The following is a 24416-nucleotide window of genomic DNA, read 5'->3' on the forward strand; positions in this document are numbered from 1 at the left end:
GGGGCATTGAAATGGGGTTGGAGTGCTCAGTGGCAATGCTCAACCTGCTGTGCCAACCATGCACCTTCACAGGATAACCCTTCTCTTAAAGGGTCAAATGTCCAAGTAACCTGTCACAACTTAATGCCAGCCCAGGGAGTTCCTAAGATGCCACATGAAGCAGAACCTTCAAACTGTAAGTGCTCGGTACTAATTAAAGTCATGGAACTCCTTTCCATCCTCATGAGTTACTTCTGATTGTGGAGCCGCGCAGTTTTACCTCACTTATAATGTTCTCATTCCTTTGTCCAGTCAAGCGCCCCACCTGCACACGTGATGGGCACACGTGGAGTATAATCTTGGCATTCGCTCCATCAACAACTCACTGTTGTCTTTGTGTGGCAAAAGGAATTATTATTAGGAATTAAAAGAAAACAATTACCTGTAAACTATGAGGTCTCTTGGAAAGATATCCCTTCCAACCAAGTAAATAGTACATGTACATTATCTGAAAAGAAGAAAATAATGAGAATTAAAATGCTGGAAACTGTAAAAGACAACACAGGATGCTGGCTGGCTGCACAATTCTTACAGCTTAAGGGTGAATCACGTACTCGAGGTTACCAGTGGAGAGTAAGGGGAAGTGCGTTTAGGACTGAAGCCAGGAAGAACTTCTTTACGCAAAGAGTCGTGAGAATCTGAAACAAACTACTGAGTGGTGGAGAAAACTTGACAACCTTTAAGAAGGATAATAGAAGAAGATATTGGATCAGCTTAGCTCTTAACTATACAAACAAGCTTAATGGGCCAAATGGCTCCTCTTGACTGTTACATTCCTTATGATCTTATGCCTAAACAAGATGTGATTGACTTATTGTCATTTTTCACATACAATGTAGAGGATACAAATCCAACTACAGTGGTCAATTAGTCTCATGTAGTGGCAATGGCAGGCATTGTATTGGCAGACTTGAAGCCTGAGGATGGCCTGTGCTGTGTAGTGACCCTGTGTTACTGCACTCTGCTGTGGCGCTAAGCATCTGAAGTTCAGTGGTCTGTGTCAGGAGTTCTGTGCCTTGTATGTGCTCAGTGATTACCTGATGCAGTTCACCTGCCCAGTATTGCAGATAGCCAATCACACGGCCACACTTCAATATGACTGATTCCGTCTAAGTAAAACATTAGAACACTCTGGACGAGAACAGTCCATTCAGCCCAACAAAGCTCGCCAGACCTCTCCACTTATTTCTTCTAAAAAAACATCAAGTTGAGCTTGAAAGTCCCTAACGTACTACTGTCTGCCACACTACTTGGTCGCTTATTCCAAGTGTCTGTCGCTCTTTGTGTAAAGAAAAACTTCCTGACGTTTGTGCGAAATTTCCCCTTCACAAGTTTCAAACTGTGTCCCTGTGTTCTCGCTGAACTCATTTTAAAATAGCAGCCTCGATCCACTTCATAATTTCATAATTTTTAATTTAAAATTTTTTCAATTCATAACTTCAGAATTTTAAACACTTCAATCATGTCATCTCTTAATCATCTTTTGCTTAATATAGGCTCAGCTCTTTTAATCTTCTCTCATAACTCAACCCCTGTAGCCCTGAATCAGCCCAGTCGCTCTTCTCTGGACCTTCTCTTGTGCTGTTATATCCGTTTTGTAGCCTGGAGACCCAACCTGCACACAGGACTCCAGATGAGGCCTCACCAGTGTGTTATAAAGCTTGAGCATCACCTCCTGTGACTTGTACTTTACACATCAAGGCGCTATATAACCTGACATTCTGTTAATGGCTTCTGAACACTGTCTGGAAGTCGATATCTTAGAGTCCACTACGACTAATAAATCCTTCTAATAAGGTGGACTCTTGACTTTCAGACTGCCCATTGTGCATTCAAAAAAAGAAGGTGGTTGGACAAAACACTTTAGTAACAAATTTGTATAATTATAATTAAATTCACAGCAAATCATCAAGTGTACTAAAAATCAAGTAGCTAACAGTATATTCATATACTTACAATAATCAGGGCTGGCGTGTTAAATATCATCGCCTGAGGCAAGGCACATTTTGGCTAAAACCTCCAATACTGTATATCCTTACTAGGCATGAGTTTATAGACTTGATCCATCCACATACAAATTTGCAGTGTGATACAATGTTCATAATACAATACTCTGATGATACATTACATCCTCGGAATGATGGACAAAATATTACATAAATATAAGCAAAAATCACCTGAGACCATCTTTTCTTGTTCCGAATCAACTGCTTGTCCTTCAGGTGTATATGTAACATATTTCCTTCTGGGAGCACACAGGATATTCTCCCACCATATGGGGTTTCAAAAATAGTGACTTCATCTGGTTCTTTATTAGTAAACACCCTAATTGTGAAACAATAAAAACAAGAATTGGATGATATACAAGTACAACTATTTAACACATCTCATCTAAAGATACAAAGCCGGTGTCAGCCATTGGGTGGGTATCTGCCCACCCACACTTTTGCATGCTGGCCCCTGTTATCTGTGTTTGTAGCTCCGCCTCAGCCTTTTTCCATTTGCCTGTTACCTGCCCCTCCTATTAATGTATGTGACTCCGCCCCACCCCAGCCCCGCCCACTGTCTGTTGATACTATGTAGGAAAGAGCAAAAGGAAGAGCCAGGTCACATGGCTTAAGGGACTGGGGTGGAACATCAGATGCAAATGTTGGCAGAAGCAAACAGCTGGCAGAAGGGGCTATGAGAAGATGTTAAAAATAAAAAAGGGTTTGGGAGGGAATGGGATTACCTGTAAACCTCGATGATCACATTGATGAGATCATTTACATATGTATTAGTGAGCCGGACTCCGTCAGTGTTCCAAAAAGCATCATCTACATAAATGTGGCATTCAAACTCAAAATTATCTTTGTGTTCTTCATATGGGTCTCCTCGGTATCTGTCCAGTCTAAGGAGAAAAGCTACAGTGAATACAAAAGTGCAGATATTTCTCAGTTTTACTACTTTCCATATTTACCCTGATCAGGTGTTTCATTCGTTTCAAAAGGTTTCGAATGAAAGCCTGGATTTAAATAAAATGTATTAAACAAGGCCCTGCTGTACAATGGCTCACCCTGTGCTCTGACCTCCAAAGGTCATGTGAAAAAACAATTTCACTTCAGGGATTAATAAAGTACTGTATATCAAATCAAAAATCAAATAAAACAGTTTACTTGTAAAAAATGATTAAGAAATTTTAAAAATGTGCTAAACGCTGTGTTTCTGGCAGTGTTACTACAGAGGCACAGTCTGTTTCCATGATGCATACAACAACACTGCATGTGCGCCAAGCTTGTAATTTCCATCAATTCCTCTCCACTGGGCGAATTCCTGATCTGCTGTTCCTGTTGAGGATGGTGGCGGTCGCAGGCCAAGCAGCACAATGTTATTATGGTCAGTTTTAATCAGTAGGGATCTTTTTTTAACTTCAGGGACACCATTTGTTTCTCAGAAGCCTCCTAATAAAAGTTATAAATTTTATTGTTATCATGCTAGGCCATTTTGTTTTATTTTTTACACTGCCATCTTTTGTTATTTAGCATTGCTGTTTCCATGAAGATTTTACTCAGAAGGCGTCAGGAGCTGCCCGCTCCATGTGTGATGTCTGCGGACCGATTGTATAAAGGTCGGTGGCCACATTAAAAAGTCCTCCTGTCCTTCTGCCGACTGAACACACAGACTTTTTGTTCTTCCCAGATACCCAGGCCAGCCTGTGAGATACAACTTTCTGTCATACATCTGCCCGGTGTCATCAATGTCAGCGACTTGTAATAATTTCTCAGAGTTTAATACATTTTTCTTTGGGCCTTGTTCATTTTTATTGGGGTTTTGATTCACGTACAACGTTTCACTTTATTCTTTCTTTTCAGTTTGGTTTTGGAATCATATTTTATTTTTTCATCATGTTTTGAAATTACCTAGACATGAAAGGCACTATATAATAGATAGATAGATAGATAGAAATGCAAGGCACTATATAGTAGATAGATTATCTCGTCTTGCGGGACATGAGTTCTTGATATTTTTTAGTTTATAATTTAAAATTGGAATAAGAATCTGAAAATCTAACAGCATCACATTAAAGTCTGATAAACTCTGTAAAGAATGATACCAACATATATATGTAAGTTTTAAGATAAGCCTGATTTAAAGTGTGACAAAAAACATGACATAAAAAGTCACATAAAATCATTGCACTTTTAGGCTTAGGATTTTATATGTAGAGAGTAGATTAAGCACAAGCACTGTAAGAATCAAACTGGAGCTAAGAACCTCCAATGTATCGCAGACTGAAGGTCGAGTGTGCACTGAAGGATGGGGAGAGTGAATTCCGCTACTCCAGATAAGAGATATGAACTTGAGGTTGTAAATATTGGTGACGACCACTGGACCAGTACTAGGTGGGATTAGTGCCCTGTCAAGCATATGTGATGCATGGGAAAGACGCTGCACCCAGTAAACTGGGAAACATTGGTGGAAGCAGTTGGAGGCAGGATAGCAGGGAATGGAATGATAAGGGAGTCAGATGACTGAGACAAACGTGTCGGGAGCTAAGAATTGTAATAAAAGTGTGGTTTGCCCATCCTTGGGCGCTCATTTGACTTGATTTGAGTCCGAGTATGCCTCACACAATAAACGCCCGATTCTGCTGCCCTTCTGAGACTCCTTGTGCCTTCTTGAGAGAAGTCAGGCTGCTATGAGTTCTTCCACGACATAAAAACTCAGAGTAATCAGCGTCCACGCCGCGCATGTTTTCATGTGCAATGGAAGACCTGCAGGGGCGTCACTTGTTAAACAAAAGAAGCAAAAAACTGAAATAAAAAGAAGACGAGTCAGTTACCTGAACATGGAAGTAAGGATCTTAAGCATCTCATCGTATGTTTCATGCCACATTGTGGCACAAAGGTAAATAAAACAGTTCTCCACATCTTCTTCACTGAGGAACAAAGGAAAAAACAAAATTCACTTTTAAGAATTTGGTTTCCCTGAGGATGATAAGACTTTGTGGTTTCTATAAGGGGGCGCACACCCGGTAGGTTTGGCACTGACCAAAGTGCACATTATGCAGCATTAATAAGGCAGTGTGGCAAAGCAGTTAAGGCTTTGGATTGAAACAGTAAGTCTGTGGGTTCAAATCTCGCTACTGGCCCCATATGACTCTGAGCAAATCACCTCAAATGCCTGAACTCCAGCTCGAAAAATAAAAGAAATGCAACCAAACCGTATTTCAAATGTGGTTAAGTCACCGTGGGTAAAGGCATCAGCCAAATAAGTAAGTGTAATAATAGTGTCCTGTTGATTTTTTTATATGAATTGAAATAAGGAAATATTGCTAATGGTTATCTTTGCCTGACCTGGGGCTCCTTCTTGGAGTGACTGGAGTCTGTGGTTTTTTTTCCCAGTGTCTACAGTTACATTTACTTTTAATCGCTCAGGAGATTCTTTCACCCAAAGTGACTTACAAAAGAGGTCAACATAATCGGAATTGGGCACTGTTCGAGAACAAGTGTGACAGGACAAGGGGACAGACTGGATTTCCACAAGTGAAAAGCTTGAACCAACATACAATACGAGCTAATTACAATTCCCAGCTTTACAGAACCTAACGGCTAATAGCTAAACAGAAACTCACCGACCCAGAGAGCCTTCAGATGCTTCCTGAACACAGCATGGGAGTCGGAACCTCGAACAGAGGTGGGCAGCTTGTTCTACCAGCCAGGAGTCATTAGTTATTGTCTGGACTCATGCAGAGGTGGCATCCCCAGGCACACGATTGTCGTTGTGTGCACCTCACACGTGTTAAAGTCATCTCCACTCAACTGATGACGGGACTGGCCAGCGATGAGTTAGGTGCGCCACATTAGGTGCACATTTTCTTATTTGTAATAAATTCAGATCACTTTGCAGAGATCTGATTTCACTTTGACATTAAAGAGTCTTTTTCTGTCGATCAAACCCAAATTCACTCTGACGTGATTCAATGTTTTATGACAATAAAATGTGAAAACCAAGCAGGTGAGCGCTTTTACTGGGCACTGATTATTATTAGAACTCGTTCACGTCAATCAGTTTGAATTTGCTTTGTTTATGTTGTGTTTAGACAATTCCTTATTTTAATTATGTTTTCTATAAAATATGTAATTCTATTTAACCAGTTAACTTGTTACAAAGCTACAAAAACAAACAGAATTGAATTGAATTAAGGCAGTGAGAGTGACCACAGCTCCGCCAAGCCAGCCAAACTGAACGACTCCCTTTTAGATTTTGAATTTGTAGCACTTCTCACCCACATCTGACACGTAATAACAAAATGAATGTTCATTCTCCACGTAGTCTTACCTTTTCAGCTCATTTGGGATTTTCATCCTGGTGTTTAGAAGCATGGATTGATCAAGAAAGGCCGCTTCATACATTCGCCGCACAAATATTTTCGAGGTTCTCTCGATCTTGTGAAGCTTCAAGTTCCATATGTAGTACGTGCAGCACAAAAGTGCCATCCACAGGCAGAAGCCTTCTAGCCCCAAAACAGCTGTGCCCCAGGGTTCTTTTGTGTCCAGCACTGGTGTCTGGCAAATGCTTTTGGCCACTTGGTCTAAGACCAACTTGGTTGAGTTCATGGATTGGTAACGCAAAAACTGGCTGCAGAATAATTTCTTGTTAATACCGTCACCAACAAACACCAAACCGTACTCCAGGGTAACAGCAACCGAAAACGCTATCAGTATGGCTGGTGTGGTGAATATTGTGGGAAGAGCGAAGCTACTCTTGACCGCATGGATTTTGCAAGCCACCACTCCGAACCAATGACACACAGTCGAGGACGCAGCTTGTAGCATGAAAATGCCAATTCCTAGTTGCATTACGTCATTAGGGATCTTCTGAAAGTAGGGCCAGTCTCCACCATTCAAGATAAAACATATCACAAAAACACCACCAACAACCATTGTCCTCAGAATACTGGAGATCAAATAGATGAAATTCCGAGATTTTTCCATCTCCTCCAGTGTATTTTTCATCCTTTCACTTGCCCGAAATGCATTTTCCCACCAGTTAAGAGACACAAGCACAGTCCCAAAAATGGCAAAGGCAATGGCAATAAATTTGTCAGTGTAGCTCTTGCCAATGTCAGTACTTGAGCGTATAAAATAATCCACGCCCATGAACATGTATCCAATCACCACCAGCACGGAAGAACAAATGGGGAAAATGATTTTCCAGTTTTGCAGTTTCAGGTGCATAGTTGCCTGAAAAATGGCAGAAAAAAAACAAACGCTGCCTGAAAGGAAGAGATTGGTGAGAATATCCAGCTGGGGCATGGCGACGAGTGCCACTAGTGCAGATCCCAGTGACACCAGCATTTCCACCAGGCACACCTAGAGAGGAGAAAAAGACAATACAACTCAAGTCCAATTGAATAAGGGGTCCACGGTTAAATGGAGATCGTATTTTTAACATGAGTGGACATTGCTAAACAAGGAGAGACTAAGAAAGAAACCTGAAACCCGCTGTCAGGGAACAACCCCACCTGTGAGCAAATGTAGAATTCAGACTGGTCACTCTACAGTACAGAGAAGAAGACACTTCATGACAGACACTGGTGATCTTCTTCAGCGAGGGCTGAAAATCTAAAATTCACCTCATTGTGACGGGAAAGGAGTGGACTTCTCATCGGTGTCTACAGCAGACAGATTAAGTTAGCCTATCTGGAGATGATGCCACCACCAGAAGAACATTCAATGTGAACTCTGAAGTCAGAGGAAGGAATGGGAACTCAGGGTTTCTTCTCCTCGTTCCCATGGAAGGAGTCTTTATGTGTGGGCACCAATAGGAGGTGCTGATGGTTGTAGTTACAAAAAGGTGAGGCATGGGAAAAGTGAGACAGACATGAAGTTGAAGAGGTCGGGAGCATTAGCTGATGGCATGTTTCTGCACCCACCACATGCCAAACCACCTGGATTGGGACCCGAGTGCAGTTGGTGACACCTCAGCACTACGCTGGAGCAGTGTGAGGCTTTTACAATGGCTGGAGTGCCAATCCTGCCACCAACCCCCAAGTTTTCCCTGTAAGTTGGAGGACCTGCTTGCAGGGCTGGATGCAGACTAATGGCATACCTAGGACAGAGCAATTGCAGGTTAAGGGCCTTCCTCATGAGCCCAACGGAAAAGAATCTCTTCTGGTGAAGAAGAGAGAAAGTGAGAAAGATGAATAAGGAGAGCATGAGGATGAGGAAATGGCAGAGAAGAATAAAGTAAGAGAAAGAAAGACAGGAGAGTGAGGAAGAGACAGAGAAAAGCAAGTTGAAGAATGAGAGTGTAGCAGTGCTACTGCAGGAAGAACTCCATTTCCCAGCAGCCCCAAAGGGGATGGTCCTCATTGGATGACTGGAGTAGGGCCTGCTGGGCACAAGAAGGGCCAGCAGGAAAGTTGAAAAGGGGGCCCGGCGGAGCAACGAGAGGTCTGTGTTTTTGTGTAACCTGTCTGACGTGTCTACTGAAAAGTCAAATTGTTCCCTGTGTGAAATTAAAAGAAGAGGAACATAAGGGGAGTTTCTTCACCTAATAAGCAGCAATTGTTCTACCAAAGGGCTGCATGCCCAGTGATGAAGAGCCCAAAGCAGGTTTAACACAGAAGCCGCCTCCTGTTTTCTTTTGCTTCGCCGCTTCTAAAATTGATTGATTTTTGTTCTTGTTTCCTGACTTACCAGTGCCAATGTTTTCATTCTAGGAGTGGAAAAACTTTTAAAGAGACATTTCCACAGAGACTTTACGAAAATCAGCACATTGGGCACCACTAAGGTGCACGCCACCATGAGGAGATAAAAAGGCCAGTCTGCCTTCTTCAGCGACTGTTGGCTGGCAAAGGTCATCAGAATGAGAAGAGAGGCCTGGAAAAGAGAAAGAGAAGAAGGCTTAATGGGTAATTGTGTTAACTGTATTCGGATGGTGACAACATGGAATGCTTAAGGAGACCAATGACTTGTCTGCTCATTTGTGTACTGAAGACTGGGTCAACCCAAAGTTTATGTGGGACTCCATCCCTAGTTACCTTCCAAGTACCACTGTTTACACACAGACGGGCACTCAGCTTGTGACTCTGAGTCTAGTGCTTCAACCACTAAGACAGGGGTCGCCAACTCCAGTCCTGGATGACCACTATGGCTGCAGGTTTTCATTCCAACCCTTTTCTTAATTAATTTCTTTTGAACTAATTTTAATATTCTTGCTCTTGAAGACTCTGATCCCTTAATTGTTTCTTTTTCCTTAATTAGCAGCCAAACAATAATGAGATACAAAACGAGCCAAAACAACTGGTGTCCATCATACAATATCTGAAAATAAAGTACCATGAAGGTCTTAGGAATGTTGGTCTGCTCAGGTCCCCAAAACATCTGACCAGAGCTCTTAGAAAGAGAAAATCAACAATTTCAGCAATGTCTGCTATTGCACAATGAGAGCAGCAACAAGCCATGGAATTAAAGAATGAGTTTAATTAACGACAAGAATTGGCACCTCATTAAGCAGCTGGCTGGAGTGAAATTGGTTGGAGTTTGAGGCCCTGACTTGGTTGGTCTTATGTTGGCTTACTCACTTCACGTTTCATTTCTGTTTGGGTGCCATTTAAGGAAAGAAATGAAGCAATTCAGAGGAACGACAAAGACATTCAGGGGAACAAATCTTAAAAGAGCAAGTCAATTAAAATGAATTCACAAGAAGTTAATTAGCAGCACAAACAGGGCACTCATTAAAAAAAGGGTTAGAATGAAAACCTGCAGCCACGGTGGTCCTCCAGGACTGGAGCTGGCGACCCCTGCACTAGGACACAATGCGTCACCCACCTCCAAAGCCATATATTCAGCTGATAAGGGGTATGCTAAAGGGCCCAGGTCTTTGATTTCTTGCCCGATTTGTATAAAAGCATACACTAAATAATGTAACTTAAGCTACTTTGTTGACCTAACATTTCTAGCTGCCATTTAGGTTTCAGTTTCAGCATTTTGCTGTTTAAGTGTCTCAACTCTCTCCTCAGATTTCTTCATTATAGACTTGCTTAGTCCTTCAAACTCTTCATCTCCTGGTCCTTTTCTTGTTAAAAGTGGACATTCTGTCTTTCAAAGAGTTCTTATGACAGTTAGATACTCTTGGTAGGTGACTGAGGAATCACCATGAGGAGAAGACAGGACTTTGAAATAATGGAAGGTCCCCCAGAAGTAGATATTTCATGGACAAATAAGTAATGGAAAGACACTGGGGAGCATTACTTAGTAGAGTAACGCTTTGCCAGACACATAGTAGTTCATGGAGACCCCCTGCTACATATTTATTAAACAGACCCCTGCAGAGATACTCAAAGCCACCAGGGAGAAATCTAAGAGGACAGAGAGAGTGCCTGTCACTGAAGGTCAGCTCAAAAGTGATTTGTGCATTGGGATTAAAAATTCCCTGAGGATGGAGTCATTAGGGCAGTAACTGATGAGACCTTAACTGCTGGGAGAAAGAGAAGCAAGAAAACGGTAATTGGAACCATGAGAACAAGCTGTTGAGTTTAAGTCATCAGACATCTCCAAATTGAAGTTTTGAAGGTCCCTAAAGTCCACCACACTACCTGGTCACTTATTCCATGTGGCCGTGGACCCCACAGTGTGAAGAAAACTTCCTAATGTTTATGCAAAATCTACCTTTCACAACATTTCATTTTTGTCCTGATGTCCTTGTTGAAGAATTGCTTTTACAGTAACAGCCGGGAACATATGAATTCACTTCATCATATTAAACAGTTCAACAGTTCAATTGTTATTATTCATCCATCCATCCATTTTGTGAACCCATTTATCCAGGGCAGGGTCACCTATCCAGGAGTACTTTGGGCCAAAGGTGCCAGTCCATTACAAGGTGAACACACAACACATGCCAACTTAACAACACCCGTTCACCTAACCTGAATGTCTTTGGACTGTGGAAGGAAACCCACAGTAACACAAGGAAAACATGCCTCATATTCTCCATTTGCTTAAATGCTCCATAAAATAAATCAATAACACGCTTACCTTACTGAAGAAGGCCGACACCAAAACAAACAGTCCAACCACCACTGCTACCAAGTGCTGGGCCAGAACGAAGCATTGCCGCTTGTTTTCTTTTTCAGCACCAACTGGGTTTAACTGGAATGGGTCCCACGTGTCCCTGTTGGCATAAAAGAACAACATGAGTGTCTACAGATCTGAGACATTTACAGGCTATGCCATGTGGCAAATGAAGAGAAAAAAGTCCTGTTATAATGCAGATGAAGGAACAACCATTAATAGTACACTGAAAAAATATTGCAACAGACCTAAACCAATGGTGGGGAGAAGGAGACTATCCTGGCAAGTGCCCACCACTAGTCCCACTTAGACACACACATACAGTCGCAAATGGCCAATATAGAATTGCCAATTAACCCAATATGAACATCTTTAGATTTAGAAACAGACAAAGAGAGCCTGAAAAAACCTTCAGACATAGCAAGAACATTCATATCCCAAAATGAAATGCCCAGGTTATGATTTGCAGCAGCACTGCTAATTCCACCACTTTACCAACCTGGCACAGAAAAATAACCAAACATAAAGAAGCTTTCCTTTTGTCATGGATGAACTTCGCTGACACTTAAATCAAAGAAGACTTGCATATGACAAGTGTGCTGCAGGTTTTCTTTTGTCTTTCTACCAAGAAAGCACTGGCACACCTTGGGCCCACATAATAAAAAGAGCTGACCCTGTGCCTTGTGACTTGTTGAAAAGTGCTGCTCTGCTTTAAATTCCATCCCAAGATGCTTTACTAGAACAGCAGGGCCGCTTCCATAATTTCACAGTAGAAACATTAGCAGGTGAAGTCACGGGCCGAGAGGCACACAATCAAACTAAACTTCATACAGCGTCATTGTGTCTTCTACATAGTGAGTCACTTTAAAATGAGCCGTTTGAGTGAGGGTGGAGTGGTAGGGTAGCTCTGAGGATAGGGATCTGCACTGGAAATCGGAAGGTTGCCGGTTCAAATCCCATAAAGGCCAAAAGTGACTTTGTTGAGCCCTTGAGAACGGCCCTTAACCTGCAATTGCTCCATCCCGAGTACGATGTTAATCATCTGGGCCCCCCAACCTGCAGAGAAAAACCTGGGGGGTTGGTTGCAGAACTGGCACTCCAGCCACCATAAAAAAACCTCACACTGTTTGTTCCATACCATTTGATCTAGTATGGCGCTGAGGTGTCACCCATTGCATGGCTGGCACTCAGGTCCTTATCATGTGGTGGGTTTGACGACACGCTGTATCAGTCAATGCTCGCTCCTAACCTCTCCTCTCTTTGTAGAGAACAACACACCACTCTTCATGTTTATCATAGATTCATTATCCAAAATGGATTACAGTAACTGAATACATTACAGTTATTTACAGCTCAATCACAGGCTGAGTGACTCAGTGGGGGTCACACAGAGAATTAAACCACCAGCGTTTAGGTTTAAAGTCCAGTGCCTTAGCCGCTACACTACACAGTATTTTTACATAACTATTTAGTTTTATAAGTTCATTAATGTCCCATGTACAGAGTCCAGTGAAACTCTTACTTGATGTGTGCAAATTCACAAACAACATATCAGGACTATCTGGCACCTCAATTAGTGAATAGAAAAAATGGACATTGAAACTCCAGTCTTCCCAACCTGAGATTTCTCAGAACACAGTAAAGGCAAAGTGGGCTGAAATGAATGGAAAAGTAAACGTATCAGGATTATGGTGGAACTTCAGACGTGGAGCTGCGGCTCTGTCATCTAACATCTGAAAAGGCACCAAAACTTTCTCGTGCGCTCGCGCTCCGTCACTTCGCTTCGGATTAATGGTGGATACGGCGCACTGGTAGCACAGCCAGCTCAGATGGAGCACACAAGTCTCCATCGACATGATCAGCTGTCACTTATCACTCCAATATGACGGGCGATTCTTTTTCAAGAGTGTCACCAACACACACACACACACACACACAAGGCCGATGTCATTAAAGGATAAGCCTAACTTTCTATTGATACCGAATTTTCCATTTCTGCCTGTTGTGCCAACCAGCTGCTACGTAAATAAAACCTTTGCCCTTTATGATCCATAAAATCGAATAACCTGATAAATAAAATCAATCCTTTCTTTTGTTTTCGTTAGTTTACTTGCCGTCTCTATCTCAACCGCAAAGGGAAATGATCGTTAAACGGCCGCTGTGTAATAACTTTGAAACTGCCACTGGATGATTCAGAGTCGTTGTCATTCATTTTAACCCCTTCGGTCGACACGCACAGTTTCACTGTAATCCAGCTATGCACTTACGTTTATGCTGTCTGCGTTCTCACTGACTGTTCCCTTCGGATACCTGAACTCTGCTTAAAATGTCAAGGTGTAGTTTTAAAAGATCGTTTAGGTCACCTCAGTTACAAGTACGCAATAACTGAAAAAAATAAAAATCAAACTCTTTTTAAAGACTCGGAACATTCTTAACCTCGTGGTTTTATTCCCTAACCATTTGTTCTCTACGCTGCATTAAAAATCCGTACTTCGCCGCCTAGAATTAAATCGGCTTTAAGTGGAATGCACGCATCTGGCGGGAAGAACTTGGGTGTGCAGAGGTACCGCGGTGTTTACTGATTGGTTGCCCGGACTCATCTGGGAATTTTGGCGGGCAGAACGCGTCTCTTCAAGAGCAATGACGTTCTTCTTGCTGATTGGTTACCGGGACCAATCTGTAAATTTTCGGCGGACTGAAATCGAGTCTTTATAAAGAAGTGGTGCTGACGCTGGGTTTGCGCTCTGGTTATAACCCGTAACGGCATGCAGACGAGTCTTGAGGAGGGCACGAATACTAAAAGGAAGAAAAGCTGTAGCCGTGTTACATTGTGTTCAGAAAGGAAGGATATACGATCAGATAAAGAGAATGGCTGAAGACAAAGCTAAGCGGAGTGCAGAATTGTGCCTCGCGCATGTCTATAGTAAGAAAACTTGTTGATACGGATGAGTTGCATGTATCGGCGTTGTATTTTGCAATTAATAGCCACTGCAGCGGACTGTAAGCCGATGACCGTATTCAGGACGACTGGAAACTTCGATTGGAAACGAAGTGCCGTCCATACGTGAACGTCATAGAGGTGGGCACCCTGCCCACGTGAACAGGGGAAAGGAAAACGAAAAGAAAGTCTTCCAGGATCTTGTGGGTGAGTAAGGACATTATCTGTCACTTTCGCCTGTCGTGATCAATGTTCTGGTAACCCTATTTATATGTTACGGTGCCAGCTAAAAAAATAAAAAAGACCTCTTAACAGGTGGCAGCCTACGTACTTCAAAGACGGTTGGTTTTCACTCAGACCCGAATTCACAAACTTAGTGGGGACTCCCAATGAATCAAAGGCCACCCTTCATACACTGTTACCTCATCAGAATTGGCTGATGTTAAGAATGGTGACCAGCAGGGGTCAGTGCTAGGGGCCGCTGCTATTTTTAATATCTATAAATGATTTAGATAGGAATATAAGTAACAAGCTGGTTAAGTTTGCAGATGATACCAAGATAGGAGAATTAGCAGATAATTTGGAATCTGTTATATTATTACAGAAGAACTTGGATAGCATACAGGCTTGGGCAGATTTGTGGATGATGAAATTTAATGTCAGTGAATGTAAAGTATTACACATAGGAAGTAAAAATGTTAGGTCTGAATACACAATGGGCGGTCAGAAAATCGAGAGTCCACCTTATGAGAAGGATTTAGGAGTCGTAGTGGACTCTAAGCTATCGACGTCCAGACAGTGTTCAGAAGCCATTAAGAAGGCTAACAGAATGTCGGGTTATATAGCGCCTTGATGTGTGGAGTACAAGTCACAGGAGGTTCTGCTCAACCTTTATAACACACTGGTGAGGCCTATTCTGGAGTCCTGTGTGCAGTTTGGGTCTCCAGGCTACAAAAAGGACATAGCAGCACAAGAGAAGGTCCAGAGAAGAGCGACTAGGCTGAGTACGGGCTACAGGGGATGAGTTATGAGGAAAGATTAAAAGAGCTGAGCATATACAGTTTAAGCAAAATAAGACTAAGAAGTGACCTGACTGAAGTGTTTAAAATGATGAAGAGAATTAATTAGTCCAGTGGATCGAGATGGTGACTTTAAAATGAGTTCATCAAGAACACGGGGACACAATTGGAAACTTGTTAAGGGGAAATTTCACACAAACATTAGGAAGTTTTTTCTTTACACAAAGAATGATAGACACTTGGAATAAGCGACCAAGTAGTGTGGCAGACAGTAAGACTTTAGGGACTTTCAAACTTCGACTTGATGTTTTTTTAGAAGAAATAAGTGGACAGAACTGGCGAGCTTTGTTGGGCTGAATGGCCAGTTCTTGTCCAGAGTGTTCTAATGTTTAGTAGCCGACACACATTTATAGTTATGCCAACATTGTGGGCCTTTCATTTTTGCTACTTTTGGTGTCATAAACATGAGAGGAAAAATAATAATGCGTCAAATCATTATGTTGCTGACTTTGCAGATGTCAATGGGATGGTGTCCTGGGGGATCAAGGAAAATATTATTCTTGAAAAATAAGAGACTTATTTAAAGAACATGGAGATATGACAACTTTAAAATTATGTGGAAATTGAAAGATACAATTCTAGTGTACGAATGGGCAGAGCAGACTCTTCGTGACTGAGGTATTACCATGTGGAGAAGACAGGACTTTGAAATAATAGAAGGTCCCCCAGAAGTAGATATTTCAAGGACAAATAAGTAATGGAAAGACACTGGGGAGCATTACTTAGTAGAGTAACGCTTTGCCAGACACGTAGTGGTTCATGGAGACCCCCTGCTACATATTTATTAAACAGGCCCCTGCAGAGATACTCAAAGCCACCAGGGAGAAATCTAAGAGGACAGAGAGAGTGCCTGTCACTGAAGGCCAGCTCAAAAGTGATTTGTGCATAAGGATTAAAGGTTCCTTGGAATCGTTACTCGACTGAGGATGGAGCCATTAGGGCAGGAACTGACAAGACCTTAACTGCTGGGAGAAAGAGAAGCAAGAAAATGGTAATTGGAACCATGAGAACAAGCTGCTGTGTCTAAATCATCAGACTTTGTGTAATCTGACAGCAGGTGAAGTTTTCAATGTCTCGGACTCTTTTCTTTTTCTTTTCTTTTTTTCTTACTTTTCTCGTATACGAAGTATAGGCAAAGTATTGTAATCGTCCAAAAATTCAACCTCGAGATTTTGGTGAACCTTGACGTTTTAGACCTCCCAGAGCCTGAATATACCATTTTTGGAATTATGTCTGTGTGTCTATCTGTGTGTGTATGTAAACAGGTCAAACAGATTTTGCACACAAGTATTCGGTACAAAACGTAGATTTCTATCAACTTTTGGGCTATTTCTGCTAACCGGAAGTTGTACTTTTTTATTTATGCTGCTAAATCAGAGTCTGATTTATTCAACTTTTATAATAATTGTTCAATATATTATTAATTTGATTTGTTGTTGATGGTTCTTTTAATGTACATAATATAAAAATTATAATCATTGTCTTGTGGTTTACTCCTCAAATATCCCTCCGCATATCTGAGTATACGAGAATGTCTAGGGGAGAGCACTCCCGCTTTGTTTTAATAAGGAGTCAGTGTTCCTTTCACATGGGTAGTGGTACCCTTTACTTATTCTCAAACTCTGTGGTGCATATGATTTTCTATGCTATGGTATACTGAGCCAGCAACATCACTTCAAGAGAGGCCCACCAAATTCAGAAGTTATTTAAAAAGGCAGGCTTAGTTATTAGAAGACCCCTGGACCTGCAGGAGGTAGTGGTGGAGGAGGACATGAAGACAAAGCTGAGTGCCATTATGAACAAAGCGGCACATCTTCTACAATGACACACCAGCTATGAGGACCTTCAGTCAACAAATTAATCAGCAAATGTGTGTCAAGTCACGCTGTTGGGGCTCCTTTAAAGCAACGACAATATGCCTTTATAATGCCACACTGTGACTTTGATGGCTCTTTTTATCTTTAGTCAAGTCTGACATTTTTCTTTCTTTTTAGTGTTGTTTTTGTGTGTTTGAGAGGAGGTTTGTTGTTTGTTGTACTATATTTTATTTTATTTATTCAGCATCTGTGTATAAAAAAAAAAATAATAATAATTCTTCCTTTGGGACAAATAAAGTGCTGCCTACCTATCTAATATCTTTTAAAGTGGTTATTTAACTTTATACATCATGGCTTACTAAAATAATTTCACTTTGTGGCTTAATAGATTCTTAATATTATTCTCAAATCTGCCCATAACATTTCTATAGCCTGACTTTTATGGGTTGCTGTCTGGGTGTAGAGATACACAACTGCCTGAAATTCAGATTCATTTAAAAGAACTATATTATGTTTTTTCTTTTTTGGAGCTGAGGGTGGTTGGCACAGTGGGTAGCACTATTAGTTCGAGCATATTGGGTTCAAATTCCAGACACATACTGTACCTTGGATTTTCTCACTATCTCTGTGGGTTTTTATCTGTAGGTGTCACGTTTTCTTTCCACATCCCAAAGACAGACAGTATATGTTCTGAGAACTGGCAACTCTAAATTGCCCCCATACAGTATGTACAGGTTGTCCTTATGATGGACTTGCGTCAGATTTTTGCTTTGCAGTTGATACTTCTGAAATGCGTTCCTCAAGCAGTTCTGAACACAGCCCTGAATTAGAATGTTCTAATATTTTCTAACATGGTATACACAGTACAGGTGGCAGATTTTGACATATGACACTTTTTACTGCCTGGAATTAAGTCATTTTAAAGTCCTCAGCATGGAAGATGTGATGAGCAGGTGTGTGAGCCGTCAGTATGTTTTAAATACTGGGTTCAGTGTTAGCCCTGCCATCCTCTTCCTCCTCTCAGTGGACTTTATTAAATAACTGGTTCAGAGCACCCTGTGATACCCGTTGTGGTGACCCATGGGTGATGTCTGAGGCTGAATAAAAGGAGATTTTTTTTTTTTTTCTCCAGTCTCGGGCTGTAACCATTTGCTCTTGTTATTTAAACTTATTATTGAAGTAGATGGCTTGAGTGCTTGTTAAGTGACTATTGTTGATCTGCACCATTGTCACTGGTTACCAGATCTGTGTGTTAAACAACTGCGTGGGCAGAGATGGGGCTCCATGGAGCTGTGAGTCCACTTGATAGGTTTTCATAATAAAGTAGCAGCGTTTTTTTAAAAATCGGATGTAAAATCTGAATTCTCAGTAAATGAACAATTTCACAGGGGCTAATTGTCTGCTTTGCCTCAAAAACTCAATTTCTTGTAACTATAACAGACCTAATAGCTTCATCTTGGAGTGACAGTGGGGGAATTGTGACTTAACTTCTAGACCCCTGCTCTTTGTAATGGTGTGGTTGCCCGCTAGTGCCCCTCCGCGTCTTCTATGTGTTCCTCACCTGTCAACACATTACTGGCCATGGCTTGTCTGCTTTAGTAAAATACAACTCTGATTAGATTTGACATGTGCCAGCCTAAGACACTTGGGTTTTCTCCGAAGTAAACTGTATTAATGGCCATCTCAGATGAAGCTGAAGCAGACCAGCCATACGTGATTCTCGCCAGTTAGGGGAAAAGTGTAGGCATAGCATTTGGTAAGAAGCCACCCCTGGGAAAGTGAGAAAGGAGGAACAACTCTGAAGTCCTTTCATACCAAGAGACATGTGAGGCCACCACCCTGCCAGAGATTGACTCGGTATACTCTTAAGTCATCTGGTGCTTATCTAGGCCTTTGTATGAAAAGATGACAAGTCAATAAGCTATAAAATGTCAAAAGATATCACTGGAATGTGTCAATATTATGTAACTTGGGAACATTTGCTGATGAGGAGATATCCCACGTAGGCCCCACATTTTCATTCCAGCTAAGTTATCTGTTGCTTAATGGATGGAGATGTTTACCTGGAAAATGCTGGCCGGTCCAACCATATATACAGTACTTCTAAGAAAAGAGATTTTATGAAATGTTTATATAAAAAAAAAAAAAAAAGATGTGGGTTCAGACCAAAGATATTCACCTGGTAGAGACCACACTGAAGATGAGTGTTCTAGTATGGCAACAGGTGGGCACATGTGTAAAGCTGAGGAAAACGACCCAGTCTGGGGGACTTCTAGCCAATATGGATGATCACTAAAGGCACTCGTGTTTCCTACAGGTAAAAAGAGCTGACTTGTAAGCCTAAGAACATAAAGTGACAAAGTGACTTCTTTAAGGGTCACTCAGTTGAGTCACTTCACCCGTAGACCTTGTAGCGAACTCTCAATCCAACACCCCTAAACGACTCAAGTCAGTGTTTGAATTGGCACCGCATGATTTGTTCTGCATATGCGTTTACTTTTGCAGTCACTTTGCATGTAGCCATTAGGTCAGCCTTATAAGATAACCTGTTGTGAAAGGAGCTGTCTGAGAACACAGCAAGTTATATATTGATTAAAAAAAAAAGCAAGTAATAGAATGAGTTTTGTTAAGTGAGATTTTCTAACACTTATTTTTTGGTTGTAGTGGTGTGTATCAAGGCTGGCACTTGACCAAGGGCTTGTCGGTTGAGATCCTTGGCCAGATAAGGAGAACAAAGAGGAAAGAAAAGCGAATGTGAAACTCCCCAGTCGCTGTCACTCAATGGCCACTCAATTCCTGATTGCTGTCTGGGCTGGTCACTGTCTGGTCAGTCTCTTCTGACCTTTACGCTGCAGTATACCGAGAGAGAATCCAGTGGCAAAGTGACCCAAGGGGTCATGGAAAAGCTCTTCTTTTTCCCAGAAGAATGAGATTTAACTACAGAGCTTCCTTAAGATTAAGTGTTCATAGCAATCGCCACACTAGATGTTCAGAGACACAGTGAAGAGCACAATGGAGCTGACATCACCAGTGCCACTCAGAATCATTGGCTAAAAGCAGCCATCATCGTATATTTTGTTAAAACAGAAATATAAATGTTTGCCTGGCAGAGTCTGAAAAAAAGTCATTCCTCTGGGGTAGAAATGGCAGTAATGTGCTTTTACAGTATGCTAAATGCAACTCGTAATATTTAATTTGTGTATTTTAGATAATCACTCTTAAACGGCATGACCGAGATTACTGTATGACTGTGTCTTTCAGCTCATGAACGGTAGTACTAGGGTGTTGTACTGTGTTAGCCCTTATGAATGTAGAGAAAAGCCAAGCCTGAAGAAGGGCCAGAGTTTCCTCAAAAGCTTGCATATTGTTATCTTTTTAGTTGGCCAATAAAAGGAGTCATTTTGCTTGGCTTTTCTCTAAGCTCATAAACTGACAATCCTGTAATCAAAATGTTCTGTAACTGAAATAGCAAGCAGCCACAAATGAGCCTATTAGATCATTCACATTCATGAGCTACTTTTCCAGGAGCGTTGAATTTGGGAAGTAGATACAATTCTGAAGTGTATGCTAAATAGGCATGGACAGGAATTCTGGGAAAATAAGTATAAATTGTTCAAGAGTGTCATCGTTTGTTAGAATGTGTATGTTTTAGCTTAGGTAAAGTGAGCAGGGTGTGTGTGTTTGTGAAAATATGGCTGAGGTGGTCTTGTCACCTGTGTGCTGAATGGTACTGAGATGGTCTAGCAGACATCTTAGCAGAGAGTGACGGCGTGCGCAAGGTACTGTGCCAGTGATAGGCATCCTGTGCTGTGATACTGTAACTTAGAAGTATGTGCAGTTCTAATCACATCACATTCAGCGATTACCTACATTTTGTTCATTTACTGAAAGATAATTCTTGTTATGTATATTTGTACCTTATTAGTATACTTGGAATTATCATTCTTTTTACACTGTATGTATATTTGTGCCTTTTTTGTCTCCTGCTGTAGCCCTGCAATTTCCTTCAGCATTAAAAGAGTTTTCATCTATCTGTAACAGTATGTGGGTGGCACTGTGGCACAGGGGTAGCACTGCTGCCTCACAGTAATTTGAGTCGTGGGTATTCCCTGAGTGGAGTTTGCACCTTCTCCCCATGCCCTGATGGGTTTCTTCCCAAAGTCTAAAGACATGCACAATAGGTGGTATGGTATTGCTAAATTAGAGGGCACTGGGTGGTCTCATGGTCTGGAATCCCTACAGATTTTTTTTTTTCTCCAGCAGTCTGGAGTTTTGTTTTGTTTTTTCTGTCCCCCCTGGCCATTGGACCTTACTCTTATTCTACTGTATGTTAATTAATGTTGACTTATTTTGTACTGTGTCTTTCATTTTTCCATTCTTCATTATGTAAAGCACTTTGAGCCACTTTTTGTATGAAAATGTGCTCTATAAATAAATGTTGTTGTTGTCCTAAGATTGCTGAGATCGGCTCCAGCTGCCATGTGACCCTGCCCTGATTTTATTAAGAATGGGTAACTAACACCGGTAGATGTATTACAGGTGCTGCCTAATTTAAAGTGTTACCTGACTATCTACAGTGCCTTTCATGCCTGTCTGTCTGTCTGTCTGTCTGTCTCTGTCCAGTCGTAGCTCTTCACAGTGTTTGGCATAGCAGGGTGCTTAGGTGCACAGAGACACCAAAGGCATATCAACACATGGGATCTTTGCACCCAGCTGCCTTAATACCATTCTTGGCACCCATCACCAATGTATTTGACTGTTTATGCTGCAGCATATTCCTTCTAGTTTTTACATGGAACATTTATGACTGCGGGCGGCACGGTGGCACAGTGGTAGCGCTGCTGCCTCGCAGTTAGGAGACCCGTCTGGGTTCGCTTACCGGGTCCTCCCTGCGTGGAGTTTGCATGTCCTCTCCGTGTCTGTGTGGGTTTCCTCCGGGCACTCCGTTAGGTTAGGTGGATCGGCAATTCTAAATTGGCCCTAGTGTGTGCTTGGTGTGTTTGTGTGTGTCCTGCAGTGGGTTGGCACCATGCCCAGGATTGGTTCCTGCCTTGTGCCCTGTGTTGGCTGGGATTGGCTCCGGCAGACCCCTGTGTTCGGATTCAGTGGGTTGGATAATGGATAGATTTATGACTGCAGTTTACATATGTAGGCTTATCTATCATATTGTGCCTCATATCTGTGTATCTATCATGTTAGAATTTATTTCTTTGAAGTCCTTATCCATATATAAGATCTACTCCTGACATGTTACCCATGATAAAGATTAACCTGTAAGCTTTCGGATTGTGAAATGAATATTCTTCCCTTCAGTGGCTGACATGTCACTATCTCCATTCATCGTCATATTGTTCTTCTTCTTCTTCTTTTTCACAAAGCAGTTGTTTGTTTTCTGTCACTTTGTTTGCAGTCAGTGAAGCTCTTTTTGATGCTGCACATTGTCAAAGGTGCTATATAAAGTGGGGTGATTGTGTCGCCAGTCTTCTAATTGCTAACATGTTGTTCACATTTCTTTACATGGATGACAAGAATGATAGGCATCATATATGACAAATGAATCATTTAGTGTCTTTGTAATTAACGTAATTCACTTGTTACCTGATGTACACCTTACCTGGGCTTGTCCCTTGGATGTCATTAAGTGTCCTCGCCTTTAGAGCCATGGAGTTCTCAGTAAAGTTGTTAAAGTGGTAGAAGGTGTAATTTACTATATGCTGACTGAAAGTTCAAAATGTTCAGCTGTCATCTGTCCAATGGCCATAAAATGTTTTTCTTCTGGCACGCAACCCGAGTTAATTGCCATGCTGTTACTTTTATTGGTGGCTGAACAGGGCGACTTAACCCTTAGTAGTCTGCTACCAGTTTTCCCAGTTTGCTCCTTTCTGTCCAGTTTAAAAAGTCTTCTCGTTTTTGTCACTACAGTGAATTACATTTCTTTGAGAGAATTCAGTAAGTAACAATTCACACTGTGAAAGTCAGCTGATGAATAATTACAAGTCCAAAACACAATTTACCAACCTGTTAGCTTCAATGGCGTGTCAGCCTGTGGTTTTCAGTCCTGCTGTCACTAAAGGGTATGCGCTTGTTATGCTCCCTGTCTTTGTGTTCTACTGTGCACATGTTTTAATATTTTGTGAATAGAAGTGCGTTTTAAAAGTTTGGGAAATGAATTGAACCTGTAGCTGTGTTAGAATGTTCATAAATCCTCCTCACTCAATCATTCAGCAGGAGATACAAAGCTGGACCTCAAATGCACAGGAATGGGGCGTCGTGGCACCAGGCAAAGCGATAAACTCACCACTTAGCCAATGTCTGTAACCACTCATGTCTAGCTAGAGTTCTGTGGACGCTGCAAACGGCTGCAAAGGCCGCATTGAGCCGGTCAGTTGTAGGACACGGCCAGTCGGAGTCACCGAGGTCCTCTAGCTCACTTCTGGAGGGCCACAGTGGTGTTTGTGATTGGAAGCCAACTACACTACAAGTAAAACATTCAGATCATAGATCTGAGGGTGTTGAATCCAATTCTGGAAACATAAGTGCTCAATAACATTCGATTATTGAGAGAATAAAGTTTAAAATTAAAGATTTAGAGAAAGGGTGGCGCAGTGGGTTCACATCCCAGGTCCTCCCTGCGTGGAGTTTGCATGTCCTCCCTGTGTCTGCGTGGGTTTCTTCCCACAGCCCAAAGACATGCAGGTTAGGTGCATTGCCGACCCTAAATTGTCCCTGGTGTGTGCTTGGTGTGTGTGTGTGCCCTGCAGTGGGCTGGCGCCCTGCCCGGGGTTTGTTCCTGCCTTGCGCCCGGTGTTGGCTGGGATTGGCTCCAGCACATCCCCCGTGACCCTGTAGTTAGGATATAGCGGGTTGGAGAGTGACTGACTGCTGACTGACATTTAGAGAAAAAAAGTAGTAATTGAGCCCAGACTTCATACAATACAATACAATACAATACAATACAATTTATTTTGGTAGAGCCTAAAATCACACAAGAAGTGCCGTAATGGGCTAATAAATCGGCTAACCCTAACAAAGACGGAACACTTTTTCACAAGTGGTTTAAGTGACTTTCATAGATCTAATAAAGCGAATTCCGTACAAATGCTCGCAACATGTTTGACTTTCACAAAAGCCCGACTTTAAAGGTTGAGTGACCTTCACTGTCAAATAGCTGTGGTGCTGCTGAACCTCAAAGGCAGGATTTAGGATTAGGATTCCCCTCCGCTGCCTCTCCTGCCCCTTTAAAAATGTGTAAAGGCAGCAGTTATTGTTGAGCTGAATAAAGGGAGGCTGTGTGTTCTTTTACCATCTGGTTACCTGGTCAAGACCATACAATGCAATTTATTTTTGTGTAGCCCAAAATCACACAAGGAGCGACATAATGGGCTTTAACAGGCCCTGCCTCATGACAGACCCCCAGCCTTGACTCTCTAAGAAGACAAGGAAAAACTCCCAAAAAAAAAACCCTGTAGGGAAAAAATGG

At 41.8% G+C, this 24416-nt stretch overlaps 1 protein-coding gene across 1 annotated transcript in view; it reads right to left on the bottom strand.

The window, feature by feature from the left end:
- Window positions 1–22599, bottom strand: part of chs1 (chitin synthase 1) — a 44123-nt gene extending 21524 nt beyond the window's left edge. The window contains exons 1-10 of the mRNA XM_039738987.1: window positions 22551–22599; window positions 19758–19847; window positions 11067–11206; window positions 8724–8906; window positions 6361–7394; window positions 6270–6275; window positions 4862–4957; window positions 2771–2929; window positions 2217–2364; window positions 422–487 (exon numbers count right to left, since the gene is read on the bottom strand). Coding sequence (XP_039594921.1) covers window positions 422–487; window positions 2217–2364; window positions 2771–2929; window positions 4862–4957; window positions 6270–6275; window positions 6361–7394; window positions 8724–8906; window positions 11067–11206; window positions 19758–19847; window positions 22551–22599 — 1971 coding nt within the window. The remainder of the gene's footprint in view (window positions 1–421; window positions 488–2216; window positions 2365–2770; window positions 2930–4861; window positions 4958–6269; window positions 6276–6360; window positions 7395–8723; window positions 8907–11066; window positions 11207–19757; window positions 19848–22550) is intronic.
- Between the last annotated feature and the right edge of the window lie 1817 nt (window positions 22600–24416).

The sequence above is a fragment of the Polypterus senegalus genome, chromosome 16 (assembly GCF_016835505.1).
Source record: "Polypterus senegalus isolate Bchr_013 chromosome 16, ASM1683550v1, whole genome shotgun sequence".
In the NCBI taxonomy this organism is placed as follows: Eukaryota; Metazoa; Chordata; class Cladistia; order Polypteriformes; family Polypteridae; genus Polypterus; species Polypterus senegalus.